This window comes from Mastigoproctus giganteus, chromosome 3, assembly GCF_048544385.1.
Source record: "Mastigoproctus giganteus isolate SK-2022 chromosome 3, ASM4854438v1, whole genome shotgun sequence".
Lineage (NCBI taxonomy): Eukaryota > Metazoa > Arthropoda > Arachnida > Uropygi > Thelyphonidae > Mastigoproctus > Mastigoproctus giganteus.
The window spans coordinates 232,310,162-232,327,279 of record NC_143577.1 but is presented as its reverse complement, the minus strand read 5'-3'; the positions used below and the strand labels follow the sequence as shown (position 1 = coordinate 232,327,279).

The 17,118-nt window shown below is 38.1% G+C and overlaps 1 protein-coding gene across 2 annotated transcripts in view; it reads left to right on the top strand.

Moving 5' to 3' along the window:
• LOC150088840 (uncharacterized) overlaps positions 1-17,118 on the top strand; it is a 194,647-nt gene that overhangs the window by 52,671 nt on the left and 124,858 nt on the right. For both annotated transcript variants that reach the window (XM_090369699.1, XM_090369698.1), the window contains exon 3: positions 14,905-15,097. In XM_090369699.1, the coding sequence (XP_090225825.1) occupies positions 14,909-15,097 (189 nt within the window). In that variant the 5' untranslated portion in view covers positions 14,905-14,908. The remainder of the gene's footprint in view (positions 1-14,904; positions 15,098-17,118) is intronic.

Sequence of the window (17,118 nt, the reverse complement as noted above, 5' to 3'; positions counted from 1 at the left end):
ATTGTTGGTGACTCTATTGTCAGGGAGACGGGGAATATATTGTGTAAAAAGGATAGATGGAACAGGACCAGGGCATGTCTGCCAGGGGCAAACGTTGATGACATTGTAAAGCATATATCATCTTTTAAGGGCACAAAAGATGATATTGTTGTACACCAATGACATTAAGAGTAGGAGATCTGCAGATTTACTTAACAAGTACAGGTCAATGTTGCAAAAAAGTTGTGAGTTAGGCTTAAATTTGAAAGTGTCTGCAATTCTGCCCAGACACGATAGGAGGGAGCACATGATGAGAGCCTTGTCAATCAATTCGGCCCTGGAGGGAATGTGCAAGGCTCAAGGGATAGAATTTTTTTTCAGCGTGGTCTGTGCTTGTTGACAGGAGAGACTGCTTCTACAGGGATGGGATACACTTTTTTTTTTTTTTTTTTTATGGGAACCCCAAACACGAAAGGTACCGAAACCTATAGTACTTAGTACCGTGCATGGGTTGAAGGAGAAGTATGGGGAGAGGGGGATGCCGGAAACTTTGCTCTAGAGACCAAACATGGGTTTCGCCACTTCAAGCCTCCAATAAGCAAAGTGGTGGTATTTCACCGGTTGATGAGAGTCATCTACCACCTGGTGACTTAAATAGGAAGGGTGCAAGAATATTTGCTGATGCTATCGAGGCAGTGTTAGGTGGGTCGGTAAACTGCTAGCTTGGGGGGGGGATACAAGGACTAATAGATTAACAGTAGCCACTGGCAGAGATGAAAGTGATTCTTGCACAACTTTTATTAGAATAAGTAGCGACCTGGAGCGAGGGGTGCTGGTAGTTTCAGGGACGGATGGCAGTCATCGTGAAACAGGTGGGTATATGGGATGTGTCAGGGTAACTAGGAATAGGAATAGGTGCATTTATGCTTGCATGTATACCAATGCTAGAAGTATAGTAAATAAATTTGATGAATTTGAAGTGTTGGTCAAGACATCAAAGGCGGATGTTGTTGGGATATCAGAGACGTGGTGTCACCCTGATATTAGGAATGCAGAATTGGAATTTGGGGAGTACAATGTGTATAGAAAAGATAGACAGGATAGGAAGGGAGGAGGTGTCATGCTGTTAATTAAGAAAAACATAAAATCAAAAGAAGTGTATCTAGTTGATATAGATGAACAGTGCACTGTTGAGCCAGTTTGGTGTGACATAAGCACTGCGAAAGCAAAAATAAGAGTAGGAGTGTGTTATAGGCCTAATGACTCGAATGAGTACAATGAACAATTGTACAGAGAAATAGAGTGGGCTGGTAAATCAGAATGTCTTATAATGGGGGATTTTAACATCCTGGATGTTGACTGGAACTTGTGGGTTGGTCACTCACACACTAGTAAGACTTTTGTGGATTTATTGGATGATTGTTTTCTGCATCGCATGTTTGAGAGACAACCAGAGAGGGTAATACTCTTGATCTGGTTATCAACAGTGATCATTTGAGTATTAAGAATTTGCAGATAAAGGAACCACTAGGTGGCAGTGATCACAGTGTACTGATGTGGGATTTACTTAAAGATATAATTACCATCAGGGGTAAAAGGAAAGGGTTTTTGCTTCCGTAAAGGTGAGTACAGTGGTCTTAGACAGTTTTTAAATTCTGTACAGCGGGATCAACTGACAATGTTACCAACAGTAAATTCTAAGTGGGAAGCATTCAAGGAATTAATCGTGGAAGCTACTAAAAGTTTCATACCTATTAAGAAATATTGTTCAAGGTTTAGGCCTAAATGGTTATCAAATGAACTAATGAGATTCGTGACATCTCTGTCACGAATTCACCAAGAAAAATTCATGGGATGCATATAAATTATCAAGCTACTCAGAAGCCTATGGCAGATATAAGCTAGTCCGTAATCAAGTCACAAAGGAGGTTAGGCAGGCGAAGGCAGATTACGAGAAATCTTTGGCAAAGGATGCTAAGAAAAACAACAAGGATTAAATTATTAAGGGTAAGTTGCTACAATGGATAAAAGGATGGTTGAGTGGGAGAAGACAGAGGGTGGTAATCAATGGGTGCTGCTCTTCGTGGACTAATGTTATTAGTGGAGTCCCACAGGGTTTGGTGTTAGGTCCACTGTTTTGTATATTTATCAGTGATATTGATGAAGGTATATCAGGCTTAGTATCGAAGTTTGCAGATGATACAAAGGTTGGCAGGGTTGTTAATGACAGTACTGGCAGTGTGCTACTGCAACAGAATCTAGGAAATTCGGGCAGATGGGCTAAGAAGTAGCAACTGAAGTTTAACTTTGACAAATGCAAAGTATTGCATATGGGTAGAAGTAACCCCAGAGAAATGTAACAACTGTGTGGTATACTACACTTAAGGTGGTAGAAAATGAAAAAGACCTGGGAGTAATTGTTCAGTCAGATAGGAAGTTTTCTGAGCAATGCAGACAGGCTGCCAGGGCAGGTCATGGGGTTTTGTCAATGATATATAGGAATTTTGCTAGGAGGGAAAAAGAGGTGATTGTCCCTCTGTATAAGGCAATGGTCAGGCCAAGCCTTGAGTACTGCGTAGAGGCCTGGAGCCCTCATTTTAGGAAGGATGTAGATTTGCTTGAGCGTGTACAGAGAAGGGCAACAAGATTGATGAGGGGATTGAAGGGATCCTCTTACCAAGAGAGGCTTAAGTTCTGCAAATTGCAGTAGCTGGAGACGAGTCACTTGTGCGATGATCTGATTGAGGTGTATAATGCCTTGATTGGGTTGAGCAAGCTGAATTCTGATGGAATCCTTCCACTTGTTCAGATTACAAACCTAAGGGGCCATAAAAAATCAAATTAAGAAAAGATAGATGTGCGGAAATTTGCCTTTAGCCAGTGGGTGGTTAATTGCTGAAACAAACTTCCATCTGTCGTTGTGGAAGTTGATAGGTTAAATAACTTTAAGGAGGAACTGGACAGTCATTTGGAGGGAATGATGTGATTTTTTTTTTGGCTGATGCTGCATAAGCTCATACACTTGCTTTCTTGCATCACATGCCACTACTACTACTTTAAGGACTGATGTAATATCAATCCAAACTAATTATTAATCATTATTAAGCCTTATGAAAAAGGAAACATTAAACCACATTACATATACAGCAAATTCCTGCTGTCTTTTTAAGGCTAAACTTGGTAAGTTACAGTTCTGCTCCTGTGTTCCAAGCCAACTTGGGTATAAAAGGAAATAAACTGAAATAAAATAAGAAAGACTAAACAAACAGCACCCACTTCTAGCAACATAAATATGTGGCCCAAGGAGATGCATGCCTACACCCACCAAAAAATGAGCACCACTTTATATAATGAATACTACTCAAACTTAAGAATAAAAAGTATATCATGGGCACTGCTCTCTATTGATTAAATAAGCAAATATTACAAACCAAAATGTAAATTTAAACATCATTGCAGCAATTGATAGTTCTAAAACAAATTCGCATATGCAAATTAACATTGAACCAAATCATAATAAGCAGATTTGCGAGGGGTGATCATTTAATTCGCAGACTGGTACAATATGTTATCTTAATTTTCAACATCTGAATCTTCTGTGGATTTCTCCTCGAAATACTTTCCCTTGAACTTTACACACTTTTTCCACTGTTGTACCCATGCATTAAATACTTCTTGCCAAGCCATTTTTCGAAAGACTGTGAAGTGCTTATGATGTGGCTCTGTGAATGTCGGATGCGAAACGCTTGCCTTTCTTCAGACGTGGAAACAGGAAGAAATCTCACAGAGCTAAGTCTGAAGAATAAGGGGGATGTGGCAGAACCTTGGCACCTATGGCAGTGATAACTGCCTGCGCAATATTAGCCGTATGAGGCCTGGCATTGTTTTGATGGCTAAACCACTTCACACCGGAAAGTTCAGTCACACTGGAATATGGCCATCCCACCAAAGCACTCATTACTATATGCTTAATTCGTCTCTTTAACTGTTTCCGATGCATTTAAGCCCCATCTGACATAATAACGACTCGCATATCACTGTTCAATCTGAATGTCCGACATGATACTTGCTTCAAAACGATTGTTAATGACACATGGCTAAAAAAACTCTTCACACACCACTAGCTCGATAAGTACTGGCATGTCCACACAGAGTCTGCTCAGTAGCAATCAGGGAGAATGCCACTAATGGCAGTTATAGAATGTTTTTGTGGTAAACAAAATATCTCACCAGTCTGAATTAAATGATCATCCCTTGTAATATAAATTAGCATTAGCATTAGTAGAGGCATTTGATGCAAGAAAACAAGCTTATGCAGCATCAGCCAAAAAAAATAAATAAATAAAATAATAAAAAAATAACCACTTCCACTTCACTCCTCTGTTCGTTCGAAATACCCGTCCAGCTGAGCCTTAAACTTATTCAGGCTATCAACCTCCACGACAAGGGATGGAAGTCTGTTCCACCAACCAACAACCCACTGGTTAAAGGCAAATTTCCTCACATCTATCCTACATCTGTCTTTCCTCAATTTGAATTTATGCCCTCTCAGGTGATTATTCTGAGCAAGAGGAAGAATCCCATCAGCATTGAGCATGCTCAAACCATTCAAGGCTTTATACACCTCTATCAGATCACCTCGCTGGTGCCTAGTCTCCAGACACTGTAATTTGCAAAACTTAAGCCTTTCTTCATAAGAGCACCTCTTTGTTCCATTCGCCAATCTTGTTGCCCTTCTCTGTACTCGTTCCAGCATCTCTACATCCTTCTTGAAATGAGGCCTCCAGACCTGTATACAGTACTCTAGGTGTGGCCTGACCATTGCCTTATACAAGAGAATAATCACCTCCTTATCCCTGCTAGAAAAATTCCTATATATCATCAACAATACACCATGAGCTACTCTTGCAGCCCGTCTGCACTGCTCAGAAAACTTCATATCTGCCTGCACAACCACTCCCAGGTCCCTTTCATTCTCTACCATTGTCAGTGTAGTACCACAGAGTTGATACGTTGCTCTGGGGTTGCTGTTTCCCATATGTAGTACTTTACATTTCTCAATGTTAAACTTCATTTGCCACCTCTCAGCCCATCTGCTTAACCTTTCCAGATCCTGTTGCAGTAGCATAGCATCAGTAGTGTCCTTGACAACCCTGCCAACCTTCGTATCGTCTGCAAACTTGGACATTAAGCTTGATGTACCATCATCAATATCATTTATAAATACAGAAAACAATAATGGACCCAATACTGAACACTGAGGGACTCCACTAATAACATTAGTCCACGATGAGCAGTGTCCATTGATTACCACTCTCTGTCTTCTCCCCCTCAACCACCCCTTTATCCATAGCAGCAATTTACCTCCAATGCCACACTGCTCCAATTTGTGCAGCAGTCTTCCATGTGCAACAGTATCAAAAGCCTTTCTAAGATCCAAGTATATAATATCAAAGTTATTCCCTGCATCCAGTTCTTTTGTGACTGCATCATAGTATCCAATCAAATTGGTCAGGCAAGACTTCCCCTTAACAAAACCATGCTGTGTCTGAGCTATAACTGAAGTCTTGTCTAGATGATCCTGCAGTACTTCTTTAACCAGTGCCTCCATTAATTTTCCGGGAACAGAAGTTAAACTAACAGGTCTATAATTACTTGTGTCGCCCTTTGATCCTCCTTTGTGAATTGGGGTCAAATTTGCATATCTCCAGTCTGTGGGTACCTCCCCTGAGTCCAAGGGAGCTCTCATAATTATGGCTAAGGGTTTGCTTACTTCCTTTGCTGCCTCCTTTGATATAACTGGATAGATCCCATCCACCCCAGGTGCCTTTCTTGTATTTATCTTCAACAATTTCTCCTCCACTTTACTCTCAGTTATTACAAGATTCTCTAGCTTACTGCCAGAGTTGAATACACCTCTGGCATTCCCCTCGCTGAATAATTCCTCATGTGTGAATGTCGATGCAAAATATTCATTTAGTTTGTTAGCTACTTGAGCAGGATCATCAACAGTTGAACCATCTATATCAAGTGGACCAATTTGATTCATCCCCTTCCTTCTAGAGTTTACATAAGTAAAGAACTCTTTGCTGTTTTTCTTTGCATCCCTTGCCAAAGATTTCTCGTAATCTGCCTTCGCCTGCCTAACCTCCTTTGTAACTTGGTTACAGATCAACTTGTATCTATCATAGGCTTCTGTGTCTCGTGTTAATTTGTATGTATCCCATGCATTTTTATTCTCTGCCATATGTCTCATTAGTTCATCTGACATCCACTTAGGCCTAAACCTTGAACAATATTTCTTAGTTGGTATGTAAAGCCTAGTAGCATTCCAAGATAAGTTCTTTGAATGCTTCCCATTTTGAATTTGCTGTTGGTAACATCATCAGTTGGTCCCACTGTATAGAATTTAAATACTGTCTCAGTCCATCGTAGTTGCCTTTACGAAAGCAATAACCCTTCCCTTTACCCCTAATGATAGTTACCTCTTTGAGTAAATCCCACTTCAGCACACTGTGATCACTGCCACCTAGTGGTTCATTTATCTGCAGATTCTTAATGCATGAAGAATCACTACTGATAATCAAATCAAGAGTATTACTCCCTCTAGTTGTCTCCTAAACATGCTGATGTAGAAAACAATCATCCAATAAATCCACAAAAGCCTTGCTAGTGTGTGAGTGACCAGCCCCCAAATTTCAGTCAATATCTGGGAAATTAAAATTCCCCATTATAAGACTCTCTGATTTACTGGCCCACTCTATTTCCCTGTACAATTTCTTATTATACTCATCAGAGTCATTAGGCCTATAGCACACTCCTACTCTCAATTTTGATCTCCCAATGCTTATGTCACACCAAACTGACTCGACTCTGCTCTGTCCAGCAATGTCGACTGGCTTTACTTCCTTGGATTTTATGTATTTCTTAACTAATAGCATAACCCCTCCTCCCTTCCTATCCTGTCTATCCCTTCTGTAGACATTGTACTCCCCAAATTCCAGTTCTGCATTCCTTATAGATGTGTTACACCACGTCTCTGAAATCCCCACAATATCTGCCTTTGATGTTTTGAGCAATACCTCAAATTCATCAAATTTATTTACTAAACTCCTAGCATTGGTGTACACGCAAGTATACATGCACCTGTTCTTTTTTTTAGCTACCCTAACACAACCCATGTGTTTACTTGTACCCCAATGATTCCCAGCAGTCTCTGAAATAACCTTCATCTTATTTTTCCAGGCTGCGGCTCATTCCAATAGAAGCAGTGCAAGAATCACTTTCACCTCTGCCAGTGGCTACTGTTAATCTATTAGTCCTTGTATCCCCCCAATCTAGCAGTTTTCCGACACACCTAACACTGCCTCGATGGCATCAGCAAACATTCTTGCACCCTTTCTATTTAAGTGTATCCCATCCCTGTAGAAGCAGTCTCTCCTGTTAACAAGTACAGACCAGGCTGAAAAAAATTCTACCCCTTGAGCCTTGCACAATCTTTCCAGGGCCGAATTGATTGACAGGGCTCTCATCATATACTCCCTCCTATCGTGTCTGGGCAGAATTGCTAAATTCTGTCCAGACACGATAGGAGGTCTTAAGGATTTAAATATAGGATTTAAATAACTAAATTTAAATCAAATGATTGATTCATGATAAACCAATTGATAGAATACTTTAAAACACAATACAGAAAGCAAGTGGTGGTTATGAACATTCAAGTAAAATAGAAGTTGAGACAAGTAAGTATCCAATTTACCTTTGAATTTATTCAAACTGTCAGCCTCAACTATCTGCGAGGACAACTTGTTCCAGCTATCAGTGACTCGCTGGGTAGAAGAAAAAATTTACTTTACTATAGACTTTATAGTAAACCATACTTTACTACAGGTTAAAGTATAGGAATTTTACATATGAAAATAACATATTAGTACATTAAGTTGGTTCCCCCACTCCCCTGATTGGTGCTTGTTGAATAATGAAGTGTCAGTGGATAACAATCAGTGACTAAAATATGATCTTTTTTTTGGAGTTCACAAAAATGGGAAATCCACCAACACGACCTCTTCAAGGTAGTGCTTTTGGGTTCCTATTTTATTTTTTTATTTTTTTTTTCATTTACAAAAAGTGGTGTTCATTCTTTGTTAGATGTTTTCATTCATCTCCTTGGGCTGGGGTTTATGTATTCATGCTGCTGGAGGTGAATGTTTCTTTGCTTTGTTTTGCCTTTCCTATTTTATTTCAGTTTAATTTTATTCTTAGGTGTTGGCTTGGTACCTCAAATGAGTACCAAATAACAATTATACAGAGAAATAGAGTGGGCCAGTAAATCAGAATGTCTTATAATGGGGGATTTTAACTTCCCAGATATTGACTGGAACTTGTGGGTTGGTCACTCACACACTAGTCAGACTTTTGCGGATTTATTGGATGATTGTTTTCTGCAGCAGCATGTTCGAGAAGCAACCAGAGAGAGAGTAATACTCTTGATCTGGTTATCAGCAGTGATCATTCGTGTATTAAGAATTTGCAGATAAAGGAACCACTAGGTGGCAGTGATCACAGTGTACTGATGTGGGATTTACTTAAAGATATAATTACCATCAGGGGTAAAGGAAAGGGTTTTTGCTTCCGTAAAGGTGAGTACAGTGGTCTCAGAAAGTTTTTAAATTCTGTACAGTGGGATAAACTGACGTGTTACCAACAGTAAATTCTAAGTGGGAAGCATTCAAGGAATTAATCGTGGAAGCTACTGAAAGTTTCATACCTATTAAGAAATACTGTTCAAGGTTTAGGCCTAAATGGTTATCAAATGAACTAATGAGACTCGTAACAGAGAAGAAAAATGCATGGGATGCATATAAATTATCAAGCAACTCAGAAGCCTATGGCAGATATAAGCTAGTCTCTAATCAAGTCACAAAGGAGGTTAGGCAGGCGAAGGCAGATTACGAGAAATCCTTGGCAAAAGATGCTAAGAAAAACAGCAAGGATTTCTTTACTTATATAAACTCTAAAAGGAAGGGGATGAATCTGATTGGTCCATTTGATATCGATGGATTGACTGTTGATGATCCTGCCCAGATAGCAAACAAACTGAATGCGTATTTTGCATCTACATTCACACACAAGGAGTTATTAAGGTTTGGAAATGGCAGAAGGTTATCAAATTGTAGCAGGATACTTAATGATTTTGTAATAACTGAGAGCAAAGTGGAGGAGAAATTGTTGAAGTTAAACATAAGAAAAGCACCTGGGGTGGATGGGATCTATCCAGTTATATTAAAGGCGGCGGCAAAGCAACTAAGCAAACCCTTGGCCATAATTATGAGAGCATCCTTGGACTCGGGGGAGGTTTCCATGGACTGGAGATGTGCAAATGTATCCCCAATTCACAAAGGGGGATCGAAGGGTGACACGAGTAATTACAGACCAGTTAGTTTAACTTCTGTTCCGTGTAAAATAATGGAGTCACTGGTTAAAGATGCATTGCAGGATCATCTAGACAAGACTGCTGCAATAATTCAGTCACAGCATGGGTTTGTTAAGGGAAAGTCTTGTCTGACAAATTTGATAGGATATTATGATGTGGTTACAAAGGAACTGGATGCAAAAAATAATTTTGATATCATATATTTGGATTTCAGGAAAGCTTTTGACACTGTTGCGCATGAAAGACTATTGTACAAACTGGAGCAGAATGGTATTAAGGGTAAGTTGCTACAATGGATAAAAGGATGGTTAAGTGGGAGAAGACAGAGGGTGGTAATCAATGGGTGCTGCTCTTCGTGGACTAATGTTATTAGTGGAGTCCCACAGGGTTCGGTGTTGGGTCCACTGTTGTTTTGTATATTTATCAATGATATTGATGAAGGTATATCAGGCTTAATGTCCAAGTTTGCAGATGATACAAAGGTTGGCAGGGTTGTGAATGACAGTAATGGCAGTGTGCTACTGCAACAAGATCTAGATAATTTGGGCAGATGGGCTAAGAAGTGGCAACTGAAGTTTAACCTTGACAAATGCAAAGTACTGCATATGGGTAGAAGTAACCCCAGAGAAATGTACCAACCGTGTGGTACTACACTTAAGGTGGTAGAAAATGAAAAAGTCTGGGAGTAATTGTGCAGGCAGATATGAAGTTTTCTGAGCAATGCAGACAGGCCGCCAGGGCAGGTCATGGGGTTTTGTCAATGATATATAGGAATTTTGCTAGCAGGGAAAAGGAGGTGATTATCCCTCTGTATAAGGCAATGGTCAGGCCACGCCTTGAGTACTGCATACAGGTCTGGAGGCCTCATTTTAGGAAGGATGTAGATTTATTTGAGCGTGTACAGAGAAGGGCAACAAGATTGGTGAGGGGAATGAAGGGATCCTCTTACCAAGAGAGGCTTAAGTTCTGCAAATTGCAGTGGCTGGAGACTAGGCACCTGCGCGGTGATCTGATTGAGGTATATAAGGCCTTGAATGGGTTGAGCACGCTGAATTCTGATGGGATCCTTCCACTTGTTCAGATTACGAACCTAAGGGGGCATAAATTCAAATTAAGAAAAGACAGATGTAGAATAGATGTGCGGAAATTTGCTTTTAGCCAGTGGGTGGTTAATTGCTGGAACAAACTTCCATCTGTCGTTGTGGAAGTTGATAGGTTGAATAAATTTAAGGAGGAACTGGACAGGCATTTGGAGGGAATGGTGTGTTTTTTTTTTTTTTTTGGTTGATGCTGTATAAGCTCATACACATGCTTTCTTGCATCACACACCGCCACTACTACTACTACTACTACTGCTACTACTACCTAGGAGCAGAATTGCACATTGCCAAGTTTAGCCTTAAAAAGACAAAAAAAGTTTTGCATTTATAATGTGTTTTAGTGTTTGTTTCCTTTTCCAAGTTTCACCAAACTAATTTATACTCTTTCCATGCTTTTTTTAATGCAGTTTTAAATGGTTTATTGAAAACCAAAAGTAGAAAATCTTAAACCAGTCTTAAACCTGAAAATCTAATATAATTGAGTACACCGAACGTGTCCTACCAATAGACACGTTCGGTGTACTCAATTATATTTCATCCTTGTTGATGTTCCAGATCCAACTTTGTGTATCCATTATCAAGACAAAATTTAGCAGCCATTAACAAGCATGCAGTATTATTTAGTGTATTGAACATACCTAATGGTAGAAAATAGACTACTGTGTAGGCAGATGTTCTGCTGTATGCAGTTGAAGAGAGTAGATGCATTTTAGCTCCAGCAAAGAGGATTAACATCAGGTGTCTGGTAGCCATAATTTTTGTTTAAAATTAGTTTAAATTTTATTCACTAGTAGATAAAAGTTTTGGTGTACAGTTTAATTTATTTAATACTTTGTTAATTTAATTCTGTAATATTTTGTAAATTTAAATTTTGTAATCTTTCTTAAGTTTTATATTACCTAAATAATGGTTGTTACCAGATCCTTACAGTACAAAGCCCAAGGACATCGTGACTCAGATGGAAGTGTCTGCGGCCATTTTCAGTGGGAGTTGAGTTCGTCAATTTTATAGACAGCGGCATGTACTGTAGCTCTTGTAGACAAACCAAGCTCAACTGACAATTCCTTTCTTTGCACCCAATGTAAGGAGTGTACCAATCTCCAATTAGAACTTGGTGCATTACGAGAAGAATTTTTGAGTCACTGAAGAAATGGGTGCTTGCCCTAGAAACACATGTTTCTAGGGCAAGCACCCATTTCTTCATGTACCTGGGGGCTTGTCAGGACTCAAGTATCTTCTGACCTGCCAAGTGATGCACCCCCGATTCAGATCCAAGAAAAGAATAGTCAAGTGCATACTGCTCTGGTTGAAGGAGAGTTAGTTTTATTGGTAGACTCTATTGTCAGGGAAACTGGTAACATTTTTTGTAATAAAGATAGTGTGCCAGAACCAGGGTGTGTTTGCTGTGAGCAACAGTTAATGATGTTACCAACAGATTGTCAGAATTTAAGGGGGGGGGGGGTAAAGAGAGCATTATTATTCATGTGGGGACTAATGATATTAAACATGACCTGACCATTTGTTGGATAAATATAGGACCATGCTGAAAAAATGCCACAAGTTTTGTCAGAGAGTGTGCATGCGCAGTTCTTCCCAGGCACTATAGGAGAGATTATATACTGAAAGCCTTGTGGATTAACTCAAGACTTCAGGGAATATGCAAGGCTCTGGGGGAAATTTTTAACAGCATGGTCTGCACTTGTAGGTAGAAGGAATCTTTTTTTGTACAGAGAGTATTCATTTGAACAAAGGTGGTGCAAGGATTTTTGCCAGTATCATTGAGGATACCTTAAAGATTCAGGAAGACTGCTTGTTAGAGGAGATAAGGGTAATATAGATCTGCATTTATCTGATGATATGCATCAAAGTCTTGCACTCACTTCAAAAATTCTTGTTTGTTGTCACAACAGCCAATGTTGGCAAGATGTTCTGAGGGTAGCAATGTTTCAAATGAGCTGGATGAGAAAGATAGGGAAACAAGCCTAAATAACTTTAAGGTGTGTCAGGGTAGTAAACTATAGAATACTTAGTCTTAACTGTTTCTACAGTAATGTCAGGAGTAATTCTGTTGTCAATAAAATGGCTAAATTAAAACTCCTGGTTAGGACAATTAATACTGACATAATAGGGCTAACAGAAACATGGAAGATTGTGGATGACAAGTTCCACTATAATTTGTATAATGTATTTAGGAAAGATAGAAGGAATGGTGGGTCATTTGCTATTTTTCAAAAGTAGCCTGAGTGCAAAAAAGTGCTTTTGCTGAGTCAAAAGTTACGTCTGTTGGCATAGAATCGGTGTGGTGTGAGTTAGTTGGAAGCAAAAGTATAATGAGAGTGGGAGTAATTTACAGACCAGAAGATTGTAAAAATTATTACAAGATTCTCTATATGCAGATGAATGGACCAGCAGATATGAATGGCTTATTATGGGTGACTCGATCTGCCCCTAATTAATTGGAATAAATGGGAGAGAAATTCTCCATTGGGAAAAATATTTTTAAATAAATTAAATGATTATTATTTGTGTCAGCATGTTAGAGAAAATACTAGAGGTGAGAATATTTTTGACATCATCATTACTCACGAATTGGATAACATCGTAGAGCTGGGTACATGAACCATTGACTGGTAGTGATCATGCAATCTTTAGCTGGAAGATGAAGAAAGGTGTTGCAATAGTTAAAGATAATGGCATAGGTTTTAATTTCAGAAGAGGAGACTATGACAGTTTAAGGTGCTATATGGGGTATATTAATTGGCCAGATTGCAGCAGGAGGATGAATACATTTGAATTATGGAATACCTTTAAAGCAAAATCACAGGCCATAAATGCATGTATACCGTTAAGAAAATATTGCATGAGAAGGATGCCGAAATGGATGAATCCAGAGCTGGCTGGTCAAATAGAGCAGAAAAAGATAGTATGGGATAGTTACAGAGTGATAAAAATTACCAAAGCCTAAAATATCTACAAGTTGATATCTTATAGTACCACAAATAAGGTTAGAGAGGCCAAGGCTGCGTATGAGAAAGCACTGGCTAAGAGAGAAAAGAATGGGGACAAGAAATTTTTCATGTAGGTAAATAGAAAGAGGAAAAAGAAAAAAACGAATCAGATAGGACCCTTTTGTACTGGGTATGGGAAAGTCTTAGGTAACCCAGCTGATGTTGCTGATGAATTGAATAGGTATTTTGCATCAGTGTTTAGTGACGAAAGACCCTTCATCCTGAAGAGAGGCTGTGCAAGTGAGTTGGAGCCATATGAAATTAGTGATTTCAAAATTACTGATGACTGTTTATTAGAAAAACTTCTGATCATAAAGGCAATTAAGGCCCCAGAGTTGATGACATATAACCAGTAATTTCGAGGGAAACAGCCAGTGAGTGTATTGAACCAGTGAGGTTAATTATGAGGGCATCATTGGACTCAGGAGAGATTCCTTTGGATTAATTGCTGGAACAAACTTCCATCTGTCGTTGTGGAATTTGATAGGTTAAATAAATTTAAGGAGGAACTGGACAGGCATTTGGAGGGAATGGTGTGTTTTTTTTTTTTTTTTTTGGCTGATGCTGCATAAGCTCATACACATGCTTTCTTGCATCACATGCCACTACTACTACTATTGGCCTTATCAGTTTTATATTACTCAGAGTTTTTTAATTAATTATCCTTCATGACAACCAGGGACGGAGTTGTGTACTTCTGCCTCTTGCACTTATATTAAATTCCGTCAAATTAATTTTTTTATCTCGCTTTTAATTTACTAATTTAAATTATTCAACCCAAAATTTAGCCATCAATTCACCCTAATAACTATTGCAGATTGTATAAGGTGAGTACCGTACATTAATCATTCGCTATTTGGAATTTAGTCTAACAATCACAGTATTTTAAGAACTCTAATAATTTCTCGTATTGTCTAAAAGATAGGTTGCATAGGTTGACATTCAATCAACGAATCAATACTTTTGATAGTATACCATAGTAGTAATCAGTCCTATGGCTGTATTTTAATATAAAATATGTATGTTGCCAATAAAATTTTGTTTATGATGCAGTGCGAACTTTAAAAACCTTATGATTTTTTCTGAAAAATCTTCTGTTTCCCTCCTGTTTATTACTTGTTTTCCACCTGCTTGCTGTTACCTAATCTCTAGCTTTTCCAGTATCAAAAGTCCATAACTTTGTCTTTGTAATGAAGATTTAAAGTGAGAAAGAAAGGTTTGTCTGTTTTTTGTGATAAAGAATTTCAACCAGAATGTGGTATAATCCAGTAGTGACGAGCTCATGAAATCATTGTTTATTAAGAGTTTTATATAAGTTATAACATGCTTAAATAATTCTTTAGGTTATTTTTAAATATAATGATATATTTTTAATTCTTTGTAGAGGCATGGCTGTTTGTGAAGATAAGAAAGAACTTACACATGAAAGTAAGCAAGATGATGATGAAAAATGTGAACAAATATCAGTTGAAGAGCTTAATATTCTAGAAAGTGGTGATAATGATAACCTTAACAAACCGGATATGACTGTTTTAAACCACAGTGTATTAAGTAAGGAAGATGAGGCAGCAGATAATGTTAGTATATGCATTTCTATATATCTGTCTAGTGTGGTATACTTTATTTTCTAGAAAATATTTTAGCTCAATATAGATCAGCAACATAGACAGCAATGCCAGCTCAGTGACCTTGAAAATAAACTAGTCTTTGAGGGTGTGTTCACTTAATTGACAGGAACAGTTGGGGAGCATATAGTGTACTTTACAAATGGGCTATTTGAATTTTTGTAACAGACTACATAACATACACGATAAACTATACAGTATTTTGCAATAATGGTTATTGGATCATATGCTAAAATATATTGAAAATTAAAGTCAACTTATAACATCATTAAGTGATGAACTACAAATCCTCATAAATTAAATCTGAATTGCAATTTTCAGTATTTGAAGTTGAATTGTCTGTTGTATTAATAATAAGACCATTGATTTCCTCATCAATTCAATTTCCATTTTTCCAATATTGGGTTTCAACGGCCTCCGTAGCCGAGTGGGCAGGAGCGGGAGTGCAGTAGCACACGCTCTTTGAGTAGACTGGGGTTCAAGCCCCTGACTGCTGAATACGGTTCATTTGCCAACCCGCACTGGACCAGCATGGTAGATTATGGTCCATTTCCCTCAACATGAATTGTTGAGGAGGCTTCCATCCTGCAGTGGGTTGATAATGGCTGCACTTTACTTTACTTTACTTTACTAATTACAAGATTGTAACATTTCATTTATCTGGAGTATTGTCTATATATTGTCAAAAATTTTCAGCCGTTTCTTTAACACTGTCCATTATGAAAGAGCTGTTATTTTCTGCAATCTGACATTTAATTTCTCTCCATATACAAGTTCAATAGGATTTAAATTGATGATAGGGAGAAAGTCGAAATACAGTATGACCATGCATTTTCAAAATGCCATCGATTTTGTATTTGGGTTGTATCGGAGAACCTTTTTGACTAATTGAAGGAGCTCAGGTTTCCTTAAGTTATCACTGAACACTACTATTTTCCTGTAGCCAATGCTGTATGTCTCTTTTTAAAAGTAAACAAATTTTGTTTTTTATTATATTGTACAGAATAGTAACTGGTATTGTCCATTACTATAACACAGTTGAGAGGTAGATTTGTCAGTAGTTTATTTTAAATCCACTTGTTTTCAGAGTTCACATCCTCATGATAGTCACCAGTTTTTCTTCAATTTAAAAATTAGTAGGGCATCATTTACAAAGCCTTTATCTCCATCAGCATGAATAATAATCAATCGTGAGCCTTTTTCCATTTCCCTAAGCATACCATTTTCACTCTCAGTTTCCCATCTGCTTCCTGCTGTGTATGTGTGTGTGGAATGCAGATATGTTTTGTTGCGATATACTATTTGTTTTCCATCAGATCTAGCATTTCTTATCCTTCATAAGTATTGATACTGCAAGGATGCTATGCTATTTACAATTTCTCAATTAATATTTTCTTCTAGACTGGCAGTTTTTCAACTTATAACTGATCTCTTTAATTGTTTTCACAGAAGTTCCTTTCTGCAGTACAAATTTATGCCCTCCTTTACTACAGGCAAAAGTTTATTTAAAGAAACAGGAATCTGGTACAAGTAGAAAACTTTATTTTCCTTTGACATTCCATAGCTTGCTTATCTTCTTTTAACACTTTTTTTAACTGTGGTTTCACAAACCCCTGTTGCTTCACTTGTAGGTTTGATATAATTCTTTATATTAAAATCTGACACTCTTGAACATAAATACTTAGCAAAATTGTATAAAATTTCCCGAGCCTGAACTCTTAGCAGTTTCCTCATACTAAATTTGGGCAGTTTCAAGCTTTCACTTTACAGTTTACACAAACACTTCCAGGAACTTGGCTAATTATACCTGATACAATTGACTCAGTGCTCATAAAATTAGAAATGAACTAGATGATGTGCACAATTGATTCTGCACAGGATGCCATTTAAGTTGCTGGACTGTAGTAGTTGTTAATTTATAGAACCAAAATAAATAATTCTGCAAATCTATTAATGCAGTTGTTCTTAAGCTC